Source organism: Taeniopygia guttata, chromosome 21, assembly GCF_048771995.1.
Source record: "Taeniopygia guttata chromosome 21, bTaeGut7.mat, whole genome shotgun sequence".
In the NCBI taxonomy this organism is placed as follows: Eukaryota; Metazoa; Chordata; class Aves; order Passeriformes; family Estrildidae; genus Taeniopygia; species Taeniopygia guttata.
In genome coordinates, this window is record NC_133046.1 from 1,016,049 (window position 1) to 1,033,364 (window position 17,316).

Here is a 17,316-nt window from a genome sequence, read left to right on the forward strand (position 1 = left end):
GACCTAACCCTCAGCAAGGGAATGTTAGAAGTTTAATTATCTAAAGGTTAAGTCTAACATTTTTACAAGCTTTGTATAAAGACTTGATATTATTTAACAGAAATCTATCAGATTAAATGGATTTTCCAACAGCTTCTAATCTCTTGTTTAATTAGGCTGCTATTTATTCTAGTAAACCAAAACTTCACGAAACCTTTTCTTCCAAATCCCTGCTTGACTTAGAAAAATTCTCTCAAATCACCCTGTCCTTCCTGATCTCCATTTCTTTCTTAATCAGCTCTGAAATTCATTTAGGATTCCTTCACAGCACAGCTGCTTCCACCCTCCAAGTCCCTCTGTACTTGTTGGCTTCCCCCTCTCATTAAGGGCTTCCAGCAGCATCTGCACACACAATCCCTGCTTTCATTGACCATGATTCAACCACACACAACAATAATGAAAACTCTTTCTCTCCAAGATGTGCGTGGTACCCAATGAAGGACTAGTTTTTAGTTTGGAATCTCTTTTTCTTTTGTTAATCTTTTACATGTCAGACTTAATCTGATAATTCAAATCCATCAAAATCATGTATCCATCCCATTTCAGCCACTAATGATACAGCCTGAACTGCCTGGCTATAGGGTGTCCTTAACACAGAGCTCTCTATCAAAATGAACTTGACTTTCACAGGCAAAGTAGCATGAGAAACTAAGGGATCACTTAAGAAATCTTGTAATTTTTCTTCAACACTAAGGTAACTTGCTACTTCTCCATTCAAGATCAAAGAAGGGAAATAACACAAGGAGACAAAGATAGAAGAAAGAGAGGCAGAATATTTGAAGCTTCAATTTTCTAACACTTTTTCTTTCAGATCAGTACAATGACTGAATTCACTCTATAGAGAAAGAAGATTAAAAAAGGAGGTTACATACGGCCAAAAAAGGACTGGGAACTTTGCTGATGTTTAAAGCTACTGTTCTTTACAGTTCTTATTTCAGAAGTAAAATGATAAACAAAAAACAAAGCACTTTTAATCTTCAAAGCAATGTATGATCAATAACAACTTCACAGCACTCGGTATTTAAGGATCATAATCTGTATTTCACTCCAGAAAAGAAAGATGTGTACAGAATGAGTGATCTGCCTGGGTCCAACACTGAACTGGGGATGGAACTCACACATCACAAGCTTGTTTGTTAAACAGAAACCCATGCTTTCATTTAGCAGTTGTTCTTTTGTTATCAGTTTTTATTTGAGGAAATCATTATTATAATAAATAATTGACTTTTTTTTCCAGCCCCTGCAGAAACATTTGACATAGTGGTGGAGGTACATCCCAGGATTATTTAGCAAAATATTTAGCACAACACACCAATTAACTTACTACGCCTGAAATCAATCTATTTCAAGAGGTTACTTAACTCTCTGTGAGGGTCAACACATGAATACCTTCACATCAGCAGCATCTTCCTCGTTAAATCACATTTATGGTCAGGGCATTCTGCAGGACACAGCCAGTCTCTGGGTAGAGCTCTGATTTCTCACCCTGCACAGCTTCTGAGAAGTCTGATCCAACACACTGAATCTTGCAACTGGTACTGATCTCAGTCTCATCTTTGTCCATCTAAACCACCAGAGAACCTTTCAAGAGCAGAAGCAGCAGGATGTTGGAAAGATGTCCAGTCAAGGATCAATTTAATTGGAATGTTACAACTGCCCGCAGTACAGGTATTTGCAAAAATCCTGAAATATTTACAAACCAATTTAAAAAGTTTCTCCTGGAAACCTGCACCTCTCAAACTACAAGGAAGAAGATTTACATGTCATTGTACTGTAAACTTTTTGTGAGTGCTGAGAAATTTAATTTACATAATAATGCTGCAAGCAGGCTGGGGGTGTATGGGGAGAGAGTTCCTTAGCACCAGTAATGAGCAGAAAGGAAAAGAAGGCAGCTCCAGTCCCCACAGACTGTTTTGCTTCCCATAATTTCAGAGTCTAATAACGCCTTTTAATAAGCTGCTCCCAGCTATGAAGCTGCAATCAGCCTTTGTCGGAGAACACAATGCTGTCCCAGACAGGAAAACAGTTCTGCTGGCATGAACAAAAGACCCCTCCTCAATAAAGGCTTTCTAATAACAGGGAGAAAGAAGTTCTGTCAGTGAAAAACAAATTATGTTATCTATATCATGTATCCTTTCATTTCTTAAATGCTAGATGTCAAAAGTATATCTGTTAAAGCAAAATACAGTCTAGAAACACATTTTCCAGTCCCAGTTCACAAACTTGCTAATTTATAGGGTATTTATGCCTTGTAAATGCACTCCAAATGATGACTGACCACGTTAATTTTCTGTTTATAGTCAATGCTACCCACTTAATCTCTGAGCTAAAAATTCAACTACATGAGATTTCAAATACTCCTAAGCCAAGTTCATTCAGGATCCAGTGGAGACACAGACCCTCCCCTCTCCAGAGCACCACCACTGAGATTGAATAACCCTTGCACTGACCACATAAAGTGAGCTTTCCCCCTGCTTTTAAAACTTGTTTCTACTTGCAAGCTATTTCATGCCCCCTCTGAAATAAGAGCAGTGTGCAGTTATACACCAGAGCTGAAGGAAGAGCCAGAAGAGCATCTCATTGCCATGTCCTATCAAATCCTGTCCTTTCAACACACAAGGTTAAATGACTCCAGAAGCCTCCCCACAGGGCTGCCATTGTCCTCAGTCAGGGCTGGGACATAAAGTGCTCATTCATGTGCACAGCAAACAAGCAACCAAGGGCCAGTGATCAGCATCCAGGCTCATTTTGGGTCTTCTGCAAACAGTTTGTAGAAAGATGGCATTTCAGTAAACTACATCTATTTTCCGAAGCTTCAATGCTTTCCTAGCACAAACTACTTAGTTGGGAGTCCAGACAAAAATTAAGACAATGTGAAGAATCACCCAAAAAAACCCCATCAGGACCACTTTGTAAAAAGATCTGCTTGCTACAACCACATGCAAAAAGATTAAGTTTTAATAGAGAAATACACATTCAGAAAAGTTCCAAACAGCTCACTCTTTCCAGTCATACCACGCTTTTGTTTTAGAGTTCCACTTAGTGTTCAGCCTCAGAGCTTGTATTACTTAAATGGTACAGACACCAAGGTTCCAAAGTGCACTTAAGGCTGTTTACTTCATATCTTCTGGTTAAGGACCCAAGAGATTTAGGGCTTGGGTTTCTGTTTTTCTTTGCTTTTTTTCAACATGTTAGAAATAGAAAAACCAGATACAGTATGACCAAAATCCAATGCTGCTGATAACTGGAGACACAAGCCTCACGAACCTCTTCATTGTTTTGTCTTTTCTACTTCAACACTTGCAAGAGCAAAGACTTTGTCTCCTGATCCTGAGGGGGAAAAAGCATTTTCAGTAAGCATTAGTGGAAATTGTGAATTACCTTGTATACAATTTAAATCAAGCAAAACATTTTGAATCCAAAGAAATCAAACCTACATTGTGAAAACTAGAATACTTGAGCTAATTTAAGAAAACCCCACACAGACTTGTCAGGTCTAGAGCAGCCGTGTCCTGCTGGGCCTGACTGGGATGGAGCTTCCTTTTCCCCAGCTTTGAGCTGTAATTTATGTTTGTAGCTGGAATGGTGTTGGTGACACCCCCCACACAGAGCTACTGCCAAAGTCCCCTCTTGAAGGAGAGGGTTCTCACCTTCCTTACCCTTCCAGGGAGGGCAGAGCTGAAAGGTAGGGCACCCAGATAGTTTATTTGTACCCTGAATTAGTCTGGCACGTTCCTGCCATTCATAGCTCTTTCATCCCAGTTTCAACTACTACTACAATGAACTGTTGTGCTTATTTAATGCCTTTTGTAACTCAACTCTTGATCTTGTCAACACAATCAGAGGTATGACAATCATGGCAGGAAAGTGCTTTAAAGCAGTATTTTGACAATGTGCCAATAACTGCCAAATTCTGTGCATTAAGCAGAGGACACAGCTCTCCTGAAGAGAGTATTTAATGCAAAAAAGATCTGTGTTTAATTCTAAGAGCAGCATCTCTGCTTGAGACAGACTATTCAAGCCTTCAGCGTGATGGACACCCTTGGCATTTCATGGGCGTTTGGCATTGGATTTATTTTTCCTCATAACAGTGTATCAGTTTCATTGTTATTAAAACATATATTAACATTTAATGGCATGAATCTCTTGTTCATATATTCTCTTTCATAGGGGAACCAGACATACTTCTATTAATCAGTGTTCAATGAGGCAAAGGAAACAGAAGTTACGAGAATGAAAACTTACCAAGGTCAGTGGAGACTCTCTCAAACTGGCTCAGGGCTGTACCAGCATTTGTTGACAAGAACATCTCATCATCACCAGTGAGCTAAATCAAAAAATGCCACAACTGTGAAGCTGATACCTCAACTGTGCATATTCCCACCATCTCATGAGCTAGGACAGATTACAGCAATTGTCCATTTGCAGCTTTTAAGTGACAGTGTTATCTACCATACTGAAGCCCAAAACAAAAACAGAAGCACTGAATTTTCCCTCCCTGGCTGCTGTCAGCCCAGGCAGGACAGCATGTGCAGCATCAGATATCCTCCACATGCAAGTTTCAAATTGATTTCCAGAGATCATTTTTTATTAAAAGGTCACACTGTACCTGTTTACCTGAACTATGCCAAGGTGTCAATAACTTTTTTGTCACATGGTCAGTACAGTAATGAACTAAGATCTAAGCTTAATTCCTATCATCTACTGAGGAAAGCAAAAAAAAGCAGTCACTGCCAGCTTTGACCATGTTAAGAACCACTGACCTAGAAATGGTTCTCTTCCTTTAAAGTGACATTTCCTCATGTATATTTTACTTTTATGTAAGTGCTCTGATGCCTTGTGACAGATGCCCATAAAATATTTACAATAATGAAGCAGTAACCTACATTTGGAAGGTTCAGATATGCTAAGTTAAGTCATTTAATTAGCCTCAGATACACATCTTCATTACAGCAAAGCATGTGTGTCAAATTCTTCACAGTATTGCATCAGTTTATTTATTAGAAATATAAAAGTCAGGTACAGATATTCAAGAAAACGTATTACTTACCTGCCTTTGCTGGCTTTGTAAGCAAGCATACAGCTACTTAACATTTTGCAATGTTGTGCAGACAAACATGCAGTATTTGCTGTCATTGTTCACATCCAGAGCACATGTGAGACCCTGTCCTAGCAAGCCCTCTGTGCAGCAGGCTGCTGATCATTTAAAAAGATTAAGAGGACAGGTCAGAGTGTGGTGAAGTTGCTTGACGTTGTGCTCCAAGGAATGCATTCCAAGAGGATTAGATAGCTTCATGCATTCAGTTCACAATCTTTACTAGCCTTTACATATTTGCAAAACATTTTTTTTCCTCTGATACTCAAGCAATAAAATATTGGGAAAGCCTTTGCTTTGGAAACTACTTGGATTGCAGCTCCTTTAAGTACTGCACTTGATCTTTTCCATTACATTCCTTCATTTTCTAAAAAAGCTGAAGTACAGAGATACTGTACTATGTTTTCTTCATATACCATCCAGAAAGAGAAGTAACTTCTCTTCCTCCCTCTGGTGGCAAACCCAGGGCTTTTTCTGCCAGTGATGAATCACTGGGAAAACAATGAATTTATCACTCATCTCTCCAATTTATTTTTCTCATACCCAGGCACAATCAACACTATAAAAGTGAAGCTGGATACATGTCAGAGGTCTTGAATAGCTCCTGATGAACTGGTGATAGATGGCCAGTAAAAGACTTGTTTTGTAGCTTTTATAAATACCATCACCTTGTACCAGCTGGTGTGTGATTCATGCACACAGCCTACTAAAGGAAGTATTTAAAAGTAGAAGCCATATAGGAAGGTACCAAACTTTAATATGTGTTCAGCTTCAGAAAGTTTGGCATTAAATAGAAGGACATTTATGTAATATAACAGCAAGTTGCATTTTATCGTTTGCTTATAAAATTGTAATTTCTTATTTTAATTACTTCGAATTCCTCCTAAATAGGCAGAAAACTCTACTCACCTGACTATCATACCAACCCCTTACCTTCTCACCAAGCTTTCTGAGGGCAGTCAGGATTTCCAGTTTCTGTTGGGTGTACAGGTCTCGTGGCAACTTCCCAACCATTAAGTCTCTGTCCATCTGTACACCAGGGGAGAAAAAGTCAAAATATATAAGCCTCCCATAATTTTACCTGAAACAACAGCATGAGAAATGCAACAGCCTAAAAATATAATCAGTAGTCACAGTCCCACAGCAGTAAAACAGAAGCTTTCACCTCTGCCAGCCTTGTCCTCAATTGCCTCGGCTGCTTCTTTGCAAACATTCTAATCACTTCTGGAGTCTTAAATGCTTGGCTTATGGCTGCTTGTATCGCCTGCAAGGAGAAGAGTAAGAATGACCAGGACTAACAGGAACCACAAAGCACAGCAGCAGGACAAGATTAATGGGGGCTGGAGAGCATCATCAGTACCCTCTGCATCATTTGATATACACATAGCTCATAACCATGGAAGTGAATTTTTTTCACTGGTTATTTTTCACATGGTTACTTTTTCACAACCATGAAAGTTAAATTTTTTAGAAATAACCTTTATGGAGGGCTTAAAGAATCCTCTAATTAATGTAACTGGACAGAGAAAGAGCTGTGAAACTTTTCATTACTGTCCAGGTCTTAATCTCCTACAATGCTAAGGTTGTAATTCATCAATGGGTTTTCTTCCCTTTTAAAATGAAGACACCTATCCAAGTTTTTTACGTATACAAGTGTATTAAATTAGAAAATACATTAGTTACATAGATCTAGATTTCACATAAAAATTATCGTGAAGCACTTGTATCTACTTGGTGTTTCATCAACTCCAGGCAGAACATGAAGTTTTTTAGCAACACATTGTCCTTACCAGTTGCATGCCACTGAGCTCATCCACCAAAGTCATATCTCCAGACATAATCTTCTTCAGGGAGTCATTGAACTCACTCAGCTGCTCTAGAGTTTCTTTTTTGGTCTCTTCGTACTCATCCGCGTCCAGCTCCTCTCTAGGGAGGAGCCAAGAGGATACAGTGATTGACAGGATCCAACCCGAGACACCCCATGGGGCACGGGGCACAGCACGGAATTTGTTCCCCAGGCAGCACCGAGGAGTTCAGTTCCCACCCAGCTCTGCAGCCTGCTCTGCTCCTGTCCAGCTCCTGCACCCTCCCAGCCACTGCATGGTTCTGCACTCACTGATAATAAAAAAGCCCTAGTAATAAACGAGATACCCCACACCCAGAGCAGTATTTAGAAGTATTTTTGGATCTCAACAAAAATACGTGGCGAGATTTGTCTTGCCCAAAGCTGCAGTGAATGAGATTATCTGAGAAGCCTATCTCCTCACCCAAAGCCATCCACTTAGGAATAACTGATCCTGCTGCCTAAACCTTGCCCAATTCCCAGAACAGCACCACCACCACTGAGCAGTTATAATTGCTCTTGAAAAAGACACGTACTGCTTGGACAAGTTAGAACTAGAGTCAGAAAGCATCTAAATACAGGGTGTTTAAATGCAACTACTGAAACAGATAAAGTCCAACCTTCTTGATAATTCACTGTCTCAAATTGTATCAACCCACAGAAGACTAACACAAAATCACATGAAAAGTTAGACAAACTAAAAAGGAAACAACGCAAACCCCCCCCAGGCATCTATAATTGTAAGATAAACCAGAAGAGCCACAAAAGCAATGTGTTCACTCCTATTAAAAATCCCATAGAAAAATTGTGATTTTTGTCAACAGCTATTAAAAGTCACACTGAAATATAGCATCTCAAAGAAAATACTGAGTATTTCTGCTTGCATTTTTCTCAGATATATAAAACAATCTTAATAAAGGCTTTTAAAAGTAATTTTTACTGACACAAATTTCCTACCTAATTTAAAAACAGAAAGCCGCAGCAAAATACAAAAACCAATAAGCCCCCCCCACAAAAATTTTGAAAGGTACCACTTAAGAAAAATACTACCATATAAGAGGAAAGCAACTGTTTTTATTACCTGCATTCTTCCAGATCCTGAAGTTGCTGCATTAATCTGTCCAACTGCTCCTCCAAGTTTTGTTTTAGTTTACTGGTCTCTGTTGTTCCTCTTGAAGCCATTTTCTGTTTTCACATGAAAATGTTGTTTTTACATGACACTCCTAAGAGAAAGTACAGTTTATTGTTTGTATCAACAACTTAAAACGTATTTAAAATGCTCTAAATATTAAAATTATGCAATATCTTGCTGATGGAATATTTAACCACAACACCCGAATATCCTTACAGTGGAAATACAGAAATGCCAGGCTGGGTGCACAGAATTATCTTCACAGCAAGAGGCAGTTCACCAGGGAACAACAGGCACAGCACATAAAATCAAGCGAGTGTCAAATCAAGCAGCAACTACTGAAACACAGAGGCCCCGCTATATGAAACAATAGGTTCGACCCTCCAACGGCCCTTGGAACGCTGTTCGGGAGACAGCCGGGTGCGGGTGTCCGAGGCAGCAGAGAGAACCAGCGCTCCGGGGAGCGTCCCGGGCGGGCAGAGCGCCTCGGCCAGCGGGGCCATCCCGGCCCGCCGCGCTCGGAGGGAACGCGGGCCTCCCTCCGGAGCGGGGCGAGCGGCCTGCGGGAGGGGAAGGCGGAACTCGGGCGCTCCCCGGGCCCGCTTCCCCCTTCCCCGGCCGGGCTCCGGCCCCGCTCCGCTCCATCCGCCCTCCCGGCCCCGGGCCCCCTCACCCTCAGCCGGGCAGGCCGCGCCAGGCCGGGCCCCTCCCGCTCCCGCCGCGCCGCTTCCGCCGCGCCCGGGCCAATGAGCGCGAGCGGCCGCGTGGGCCCGGCCGAGCGGGGACGGGAGTGGGGACGCGGGGTGAGCGGGACGGGGAGCGGGGACAGCGGGGGATCGGCGGGCACAGCGGGGACAGCGGGGACGGGGAGCGGGGACTCAGCGGAGATGAGCGGGGCTCACCGGGGATGGGCGCCGGCGGCGGGGGCTGCTCGCTGTGCAAGGACCGGACCCCCGTGCGGGCCCGCGGGGGCGGAGAGCTGCGGGAGGGTGTTAGTGAAGCGTCCAGTGAAGCGCCTACGTCGTGCTTATGTTCTATATATATATACCGATATATAAACATTTGACAGGTATTTGTCTCTGAACCATAAATGAGATTGAGAAAAGCGCCCTTACCTGCCTATCCAGGGAAGGTGATTGGCAGGCCGGGCTCCAGAGCCATCCTAAGACCTGCAATAGGCATATTTTGATGTCTTATAGTGTAAGGTGAGTTTATGAGGCAATGATTGCCTGTTTCTATAAACTGTAAAATAAGGAGCATGAAACGGGACACTTGACTGACTCCCAAAAAGGCACTCTATATTTCCATCTTAAATTTTTCTATGTTTTTTGCACTTTTTTTTTCAAGGAAAAAATCAACCTTTTTCAGTTTTGCAGCATGTGTCTCTTTGTTGAAAGTAGGATTTGCGCATTGCAAAGGCAGTCTAATTCATCTCCTCCCTGTTCCCATAGTAACTCTCCTGGCCCTGCCCCTGTGAAGGCTGCATTTCAAGTACCACCAGCTGTTCCACTGCTGAGCTACTCTGCAGTAATGAAGAATATTTTAAAAGTTTGTGAAACTAGTGAAAGCACAGAAAAGTACTACCTCTTACAAAATATGAACCCTTGCAAGAGTTCCTTTTATCCGCGGGCTGTTTGATGTTAGGACACAGTCACTGTTACAAGGTTTGGCTGTGATGGTGTCTCAGCGCTGTGGCTGCTGTGAACATCACTCAGCCTCTCTGGAAGGGAGACACAGTGTGAGGGTCACCTCGTGAGATTTCTCCAGGTGGTGATGTTGCTGTAGAAACAATGGCAGATAATTCTGTGCTCCTCAGGGTGTCTCAGACATCTCGCAAACAGCAACAGCCCATTGCAGCTTTCCTTTGTTAGGCCAGATGTGGGAAAACATCTTGGCAAGCTAGAATATTCTCAGGAAAGAATACAGAAACAAAAATGTGTGTAAGGTGCAAGGGGAAGTTAAATGATAAATCGTGAAACTTCCTTATTTTCAGCAATTCTTAAGTAGTTTTCTGAAACTGAAGCTCAGAATTGGAACAGAACTGTGGTATTTTAGAAAAGGGGATAACCCTCAGTATTTAATTGCAGCTTTTACTAAACTTCTGTAAGTTACTATTCTCTCACCTTTTCCACTGGTACACCTAACGCTGCAACACAAAGGAGACTGACTTTTCTCGTCTTTAGTCCATATCACTCTCTTCCCACATATCAGCTGAATTATATAAATTACCCCCTTTACATTTTCTATTTCAGAAAATGTAAATCCCAAATGAAGAAATGTTGATGCTGTTCTCCTCCAGAATTTAATACAACCTAATATGTGACACAACCTTGGTTTTATAGATCATGGTGGAAAGGGTCACTGCAATTTAGAGTAGCAACACTAGGAATGGTCGCAGGATGTTCTATTTCTCCCTGTAAGCACTAGAAGGAAGTTACTTAACAAGAAGGAAGTTGCCTGCTCACGTCTCTTGGCAGTTGATTGGCACTGTAATCTTAAAAAAGGTGCAAAGTTCTAATAAAGTTTGTCCTGCAATCAGGACAGATAATATCTCCAAATGAAGTTTAAAGGCATGAGCTGCGTTTCTTCAGAGTGGGCAGTATGCCGTCGTCTCTGGGCAAGCAGCCTCTTTGCAGTGATTTCATATTTTATTAGAAATTGGACAAGGAGGTGTCACATGAACAGTCACAGGCCAGGTTGATGGAAGAAAAATACAGCATTCAATTTGATCTTGAAATTTTATCTTCTGCTTATTGGCAGCACAAGTAAGTAACAATATCTCTCTCTTATCCCATTTCTTGTAGTGGCTGGTACCTGGCACCAACACTGTCCTCTTGGCTCCGTGGCTGTGAGCAATGGCAATGGAAGATCCCGACAGGAAGACTGAAGTGGTGCTGCTGGCCTGTGGGTCCTTCAATCCCATCACCAACATGCACTTGAGGCTGTTTGAGCTGGCTAAAGACTACTTGCACGAAACAGGTAGGATGGTAATTTATATCATTCGGAATAGCTTTGTGTCTGTGACAGATATTTAGCAAATGCTAATTAGATATTGAAGCTAATAGGTGTTTATGTCTTATACAAAACCATGTAGGCCATTATGAGAGAATTCATTTATGTGTTGCTTATTACTGATTTTAATGAGCTAAAGCACAGAGTTTATAGTTAATAGAAATATATCTTTCTAATACATCTTACAAAGTGCTCCATTGTGCTGCCCTGACAGTGCAGGAGTGTCCTGTATTTTTCCACAGGGCTGGCTATCAGCTGCCATTGCACTGCATAACAGTTATGTCACAGGTTAAATACAATACAGGGGAAGTAACATCTGCTCAACCACTTCTCATGTTCTTGTGTGATATGTTTTTTCCCACAGGAAAATACAAAGTAATCAAAGGCATCATTTCACCAGTGGGTGATGCATATAAGAAGAAAGGTCTGATCAGTGCGAATCACCGAGTGACTATGGCAAAACTGGCTACAAAAAACTCAGACTGGGTGGAAGTTGATGATTGGGAAAGCTGCCAGAGCGAGTGGCTGGAAACACTCAAGGTTTTAAGGTATTCTTCAGCCAAAGTCTAAAAAGTCTCATGAACCTATAGAAGGATTAAGGATGGTGTTAACTCTAACAAGTTGGGATAATTGCAGAGAGAGGTTCTTTGGTAGGCCATACTATCCCAATTTTTTCCTACATCTTTAAAATATCTAAAATACATCTGTTTTGCAGGTATCATCATCAAAAGCTTTTATCTGCTGATGTCACTAATAGTCTGCAGCACACTGTGCCCATAACAAAGCTGGGACGGAAGAGAAAACAGGAACAAAACAGTCATGAGCCCGTTAAAAAGAAAAATCAGAGTCCAGTTGTAAAAAGTTAAGTCTGTTTGCAAATTAGATGGTTATTGATCCTAGTTTCAAACCCCAAACGAAGGCCTATTTCTCATTTAATTTTCTCTTCAAGGTGTCCCACAGGTTAAACTGCTTTGTGGAAGTGACATGCTGGAATCTTTTGGAGTCCCCAATCTGTGGAAGTTGGAGGACATCACTGAAATTGTGGAAAAACACGGCCTTGTGTGTATCAGTAGGGCTGGAAACAACGTTCAGAAATTCATCTACGAATCGGATATTTTGTGGAGACACAAGAATAACATTCACCTTGTGGAAGAATGGATCACAAATGATATTTCGTCCACCAAGATCCGGAGAGCCCTGCGGAGGGGCCATAGCATTCGTTACCTGGTGCCTGACGTGGTGCGGGCGTACATCGAGAAGAACAGGCTGTACAGTCCCGAGAGCGAGGACAGGAATGCGGGGGTGGTCCTGGCTCCCTTCCAGAAACATGCCAGTGACCCTAAGAGCTCACAGGCACTGAGCAACTGACTTACTGTCTGCTGTGAAAAAAAAACACATTTCACTACAGGAAAGCATGTTTTCTAGGGGCTGCTTGGGGTTTTTTCTTAGGTAAATAGTGGCCTAATTCTGTACACCTATAGTTAGTAATGATGTTTGCTGGACTCAGTGATAGGACCTGCATAACCTTTTTCAAGTCCAGTAATAAGATATTTCACATTTTAATGTTTTGTCCCAGTGCACTGAAGTGAGTATTAGAATTCAAATCGGTACGTGAAAATTGCAAATGTACAAGCAAAACAAATGAAAATGTCCTCATTAGTTTTAACTCAAACTGCTCTGCTATTTATAAAACAGTAACACAAATATTTTAAATAACTTACAGTGTCTTAACAAAGTTATCTGATTTCAAGATGTACCATTTACTTAGAGTGAATCTATGTAATTTTTTTTTTTTTGTCAACATGTGGTTTACCTCAAAAAAATTATTTAGCTCTATCCTAGAAGGGAAGAATTTCCTCCTGGCTGAAGTGGTGCAAGGTATAGCATGCTTTGAGCTGCTTGCCTTTGAGATACGCAGCTGCTTGTTTGCTGTCATGCAGTGTGCTTCCAGAAATGTCTTGTACTTTACTTTTCCATTCATGTTTCCAGAGCTTTAATGTTAAGCTCGGTATTGTTTCTGATGGAAGGACAGACCTACCTCAGGAACTGGTTTAGAGCCATTGATTTAATAGATAGAAATTAATAATACTGTAATTGCACTGATTTTCAGACACTTGTCCCTTTATTACAAATAATACATTTCTTTCAAAAAATAATGCTTATTTTACTTTTGAGCTGTAAGTAGAATATAATTATATATAGCCAGAATTGTTTTCTGTTACTAGAGAGAAAGTGGTAGGATATCACTACTGATCATAAGTGAAATATTTTTCTTTTCTAGAAATCTGGTTTTAAATCTAACAGTTTATTGTCTATATTATGTGAACTTAAGCTAGAGAGGCACTGTGACTGTTGTGGTGATAAAATTCTACCTCCTTTTATTTGCTGCTGTCTCATTTTTGTTTGTATTATGTGCCTTACTAAGAATGCCAAGGTTTGCTAGCCACTTCTCATGAATCAACAAGTCTTCAGAGGTCTTTGTGTGAGGTTTGAGTACTGATTTACAGAAAGAAGAGCCACATGCCAGACTATCTGCATAATTTAAATTAAAATGTTATATCCCGACTTTGGCACAGGATTTACCAAGTACTGACTTCTCTTTGCTCGCAAGAGTCAGTAGTATTGCAACAGTGCTTTACTACCATAACCTCAGAACACCAAATTGTGGGTGAAATGTTACTATTTGAGTGGAGAGGAAACAGTAATTTTCATTTCTCAGTGCCATTCTTGTTTTAGTGTAGGTTAGAGAACAATATCCAGCTGCATCCAGGAAAGAAACTTTGACGTCCTGAGTTCCTACTCACATGTTTCTGTGAGTCATATGGATCAAACTGCCAGCTCCAAAAATGGAGCTCAACTATGGGGAAATTTCTTTGCAAAATATTATCCTTCTTATGCAGCCTAACACAAGTCAGTAAATAAATAAATGTAGTAGGTATAGGTGTGTTTCCTCACCTCTAAATCCCTAATTTCCTCACTTTAGATTCCCTGAGTCCTTTCTCTTCAAAGTCAAGCATTTTTTATTCACTTTTCGAAACACATTGCTGGGTCATCAGGGACTTCTCTCACTTTGCTGAAGGTGAAGTCCAACACAAGCTTACCTGCTGCGTCATGTGCTCTGCTGCCTGTGTGTTCTGCCACAAGTGTAGCATCTAATAAAGCATCAGTGGGAACAGCTCCTGTATCAGCTCTCCTTTATGTGTCAAGAACAGAAAGCCAAGGCAGGAGCTACATGTCCTATATACACAAAATTACTTTTTGAATTCTGTTTACTACTCACTGCAGACATAAACCAACATGATATAATTCTTATCTCTGTGCCATAGGTATTGCTTTAAAATTTATTGATATAATACAATCCACAGTTTAACAGTCAATCCATGTCTGTTCAAGTACAGCCTGTCTTTACAGGGGTACATCACCTTTTTGACAGATATCTGGATTTCAGATCATAAAGCTCAGATCTAATAAACTTGCAGGAAATCTTAGTAATGACAGAATCAGTTCCTTTAAAGTATACAAGATGGACAAAATGGTTTAAACCACTTTTTTGCTTGCACTGTGGCTCTTGGGCTATTAACATTTGCTCCACACAAGGATTTCAGACACAATGAACTTTTCCCTCCAACACAGTGGGAGCCATTCTACAGATACCCTCTCACCCACTGGCTCAGCAGTAGCACCCTTCCCCTCCAGAGAAAGGTCCTGTGATGTAATCCCACCCACAGGCTGCCCTATAAAAGACCTGGCTAGAAAATTACATTTGCTTTTTTGTCTGGATCTTCCTTCTACTGTCTGGCAATGCCTGTGGATTTCAGCGGAACCTGGAACCTTGTCAGCAATGACAACTTCGAAGGTTATATGGTGGCCTTAGGTAGGTGAAAATACCTGTTTCTGTCCTTCCTCCCTTCTCCTTTAGGGGTCTTCTTGAATTTTAAGGACTGCCCTTCATTTCATCCTATTTAAGGTATAGAGTGCCTTAAAGAGAGTTTTTAATTCTTTCACTGCCTTTCCTCTGACAAAAGGATGAGAATAGACATTCACCTCTTGCTAAGTGGGGGTAAAGTCTGAAACCAATTTTGGTGTCTCTGTGGGGGAAGCCAACTGTCTCCAGGAGTCTTCTGGCTGAAAATCCTGAAAATGTCGCATAGGAATTGTGCAACAATGGAGTAAACTGGTTTCAAAGAGTAAAAATACAAGAGGACAACTTACTCTGTGTAACATGCAGCTTTAAACAAAGCAAAAGGTTCCAATAAAACAAGAAAATGCTGCACAGCAGTAAGGTCAAACTACTATAAGAAATGCTTCTGGAAGTAATAAAGGTTAATTCCAGGCTGCCAGAATTGCTGGTGATAAATGCAACTCTGATGTTTCTGCCTTCTGTCCAAGGTATTGACTTTGCAACACGCAAAGTAGCAAAAATGCTGAAGCCTCAGAAAGTGATCAAACAAGATGGTGATTCATTCTATATCCATACCACTAGCACATTCAGAGATTATTTGCTTGAATTCAAAGTTGGAGAAGAGTTTGACGAAGATAATAAAGGCTTGGATAACAGAAAATGCAAGGTAAGAGGGAATGTATGAGGCTGTGAAAAAATTAAGATGCCTTGATCAATCCAGATACTTGAGCTGAAATTTTTTCAAGAATAATATTTGTGGTGCAAGACAGCACTAGGAGCTGAGTTACAGACAAGGAGTGTCACTTTAACTCAGGGGCAATATCCAGGTCCTCTCTGATCCAGGAAAACACACATTTTCTGCAAGTATCTTGCAGAACTGAGACAGACATGCAGAAACACCTTTTTGTTCCCTGTTCTATAGAGCCTTGTTACCTGGGAAAATGACAAACTTGTCTGTGTCCAGACTGGTGAGAAGAAGAACAGGGGCTGGACTCACTGGCTTGAAGGGGATGACCTCCACCTGGTATTGACTTCAGATTTCTACTAATTCTATGTCTGTATGGTGAAAATTTGATTTATAATGTGGTCATGGTGTGCATATGCCTTCTAGCTGTGTAGGATGTGTAATGGATGGTACGCTGTGAGCACATTCTGCTTTGAAACAGCTTCATTGTTTCACTGTGACATGAAGTTAGATTAGAATGTTAAGTGTAAGTTATTAGCATGGCCAGAACGGAGGCAAATGATCTATGTTCAGTTTTGGAAGCAGTTCGTTTGATTACTGTGGATATCTATACTCTTGGGTTTTCTGTTTATTTGTTTTTGTTTTTATTTTTGTTTTTTTGGTAGGAGCTTCGTTGTGAGAACCAAGTCTGTAGACAGGTCTTCAAGAGAGCTTGAGTCTGTGTGGTGTGCTGGGTCCTGCCTGCAGGGACAGCTCTGCACAGAAGCCTCATGTCCAGTGAGGACTCCACGGACAACAACTGACTCCTGTACCTATGAACCCCAATGATCTGAAGTTTCTGGCTCAGGAAATAAGTCTGCTGTTGCCAGTGTCAAAGGTCTGATTTTTGCTAATAAATGCCCCAAAGTAGTCTTGAGTACCTTGCTTTTCAATATGTTTTTGGAGGGAAAAAAGCCAACCCAAAACATAAGTGATGAGGCCTGGGTCTCTAGGTAATCAAAAGTCAATTAAAAGGAGAAAACCTGCCAATGCTAAGAGGCACTGGAAGAGGCAAACAAAACAGGGGAAATGGGGTGCTGATAGAGAAGGGAAGATAACAAATAATGAAGCCAACAAAAAGGTATAATTTTATTTTTCAAAATGCTTCTCTTTAAGGTGGAGACTACTTTACTTGCTTGTGTCTTTCACACTGTGCTATGAGGCGACATATTGTGCCAGAGCTGCTTTGCTCTCAAAAATAATTAAGTTGAGCTTACCAGAGGAAACAAGCCTGTAGTCAAATCCCAGAACCATGGAGATAGGTCTGAGTGATCCACGAAGATTCCAGTCTGCAAGATAATTGAACTCTGTAAGCACATATACAGAGGGAAAACAATGCTGTTTTAGTTCAGCTTTGTTTGTATACAACTGTTAATTAGATTAAATGTTTTTCTTTATGACCATATTCATATTGCATAGAAAAGTTGTGTGAACATGTAAGTTGTCAGATAAACTAGGTAGTCACAAATTCAATGGGTTGCTGCATATTCTTCGCTGCATAATGTTGAAGAACGTAGCTTAAGCTTAGTAACTTAATTACTTCATATTAAAAAAATAGTCCCTGACATTT

General features: G+C 40.9%; 3 protein-coding genes across 7 annotated transcripts; 2 read left to right on the forward strand and 1 right to left on the reverse strand.

The window, feature by feature from the left end:
* Positions 1-2,979: 2,979 nt before the first annotated feature.
* Positions 2,980-9,246, reverse strand: LZIC (leucine zipper and CTNNBIP1 domain containing). 4 transcript variants are annotated; one of them, XM_032752157.3, is made up of 7 exons: positions 9,225-9,246; positions 8,059-8,200; positions 6,925-7,060; positions 6,300-6,398; positions 6,068-6,163; positions 4,285-4,366; positions 2,980-3,369 (listed from the first exon to the last, which is right to left on the reverse strand). In XM_032752157.3, exons 2-7 carry the CDS (start codon positions 8,157-8,159, stop codon positions 3,311-3,313), a joined length of 573 nt encoding a protein of 190 aa, XP_032608048.1. In that variant the 5' UTR covers positions 8,160-8,200; positions 9,225-9,246; the 3' UTR covers positions 2,980-3,310. The 4 variants fall into 4 exon arrangements, with proteins under 4 accessions (XP_032608048.1, XP_030145303.1, XP_002187653.1 ...); XM_030289443.4 differs by lacking the exon at positions 9,225-9,246 and adding an exon at positions 9,012-9,146; XM_002187617.7 differs by lacking the exon at positions 9,225-9,246 and adding an exon at positions 8,783-8,918.
* Positions 8,766-14,298, forward strand: NMNAT1 (nicotinamide nucleotide adenylyltransferase 1). Of its 2 annotated transcripts, XM_072917323.1 has the most exons (6): positions 8,766-8,912; positions 9,179-9,314; positions 10,914-11,088; positions 11,486-11,669; positions 11,837-11,982; positions 12,071-14,298. In XM_072917323.1, the coding sequence occupies exons 3-6, from the start codon at positions 10,965-10,967 to the stop codon at positions 12,487-12,489; spliced, it is 873 nt and encodes a 290-aa protein (XP_072773424.1). In that variant the 5' UTR covers positions 8,766-8,912; positions 9,179-9,314; positions 10,914-10,964; the 3' UTR covers positions 12,490-14,298. The 2 variants fall into 2 exon arrangements, with proteins under 2 accessions (XP_072773424.1, XP_030145302.4); XM_030289442.4 differs by lacking the exon at positions 9,179-9,314.
* A 566-nt stretch (positions 14,299-14,864) lies between these two features.
* Positions 14,865-16,623, forward strand: RBP7 (retinol binding protein 7). Its single transcript, XM_030289444.4, has 4 exons — positions 14,865-14,995; positions 15,511-15,689; positions 15,945-16,046; positions 16,373-16,623. The coding sequence occupies exons 1-4, from the start codon at positions 14,923-14,925 to the stop codon at positions 16,421-16,423; spliced, it is 405 nt and encodes a 134-aa protein (XP_030145304.4). The 5' UTR covers positions 14,865-14,922; the 3' UTR covers positions 16,424-16,623.
* Positions 16,624-17,316: the final 693 nt, after the last annotated feature.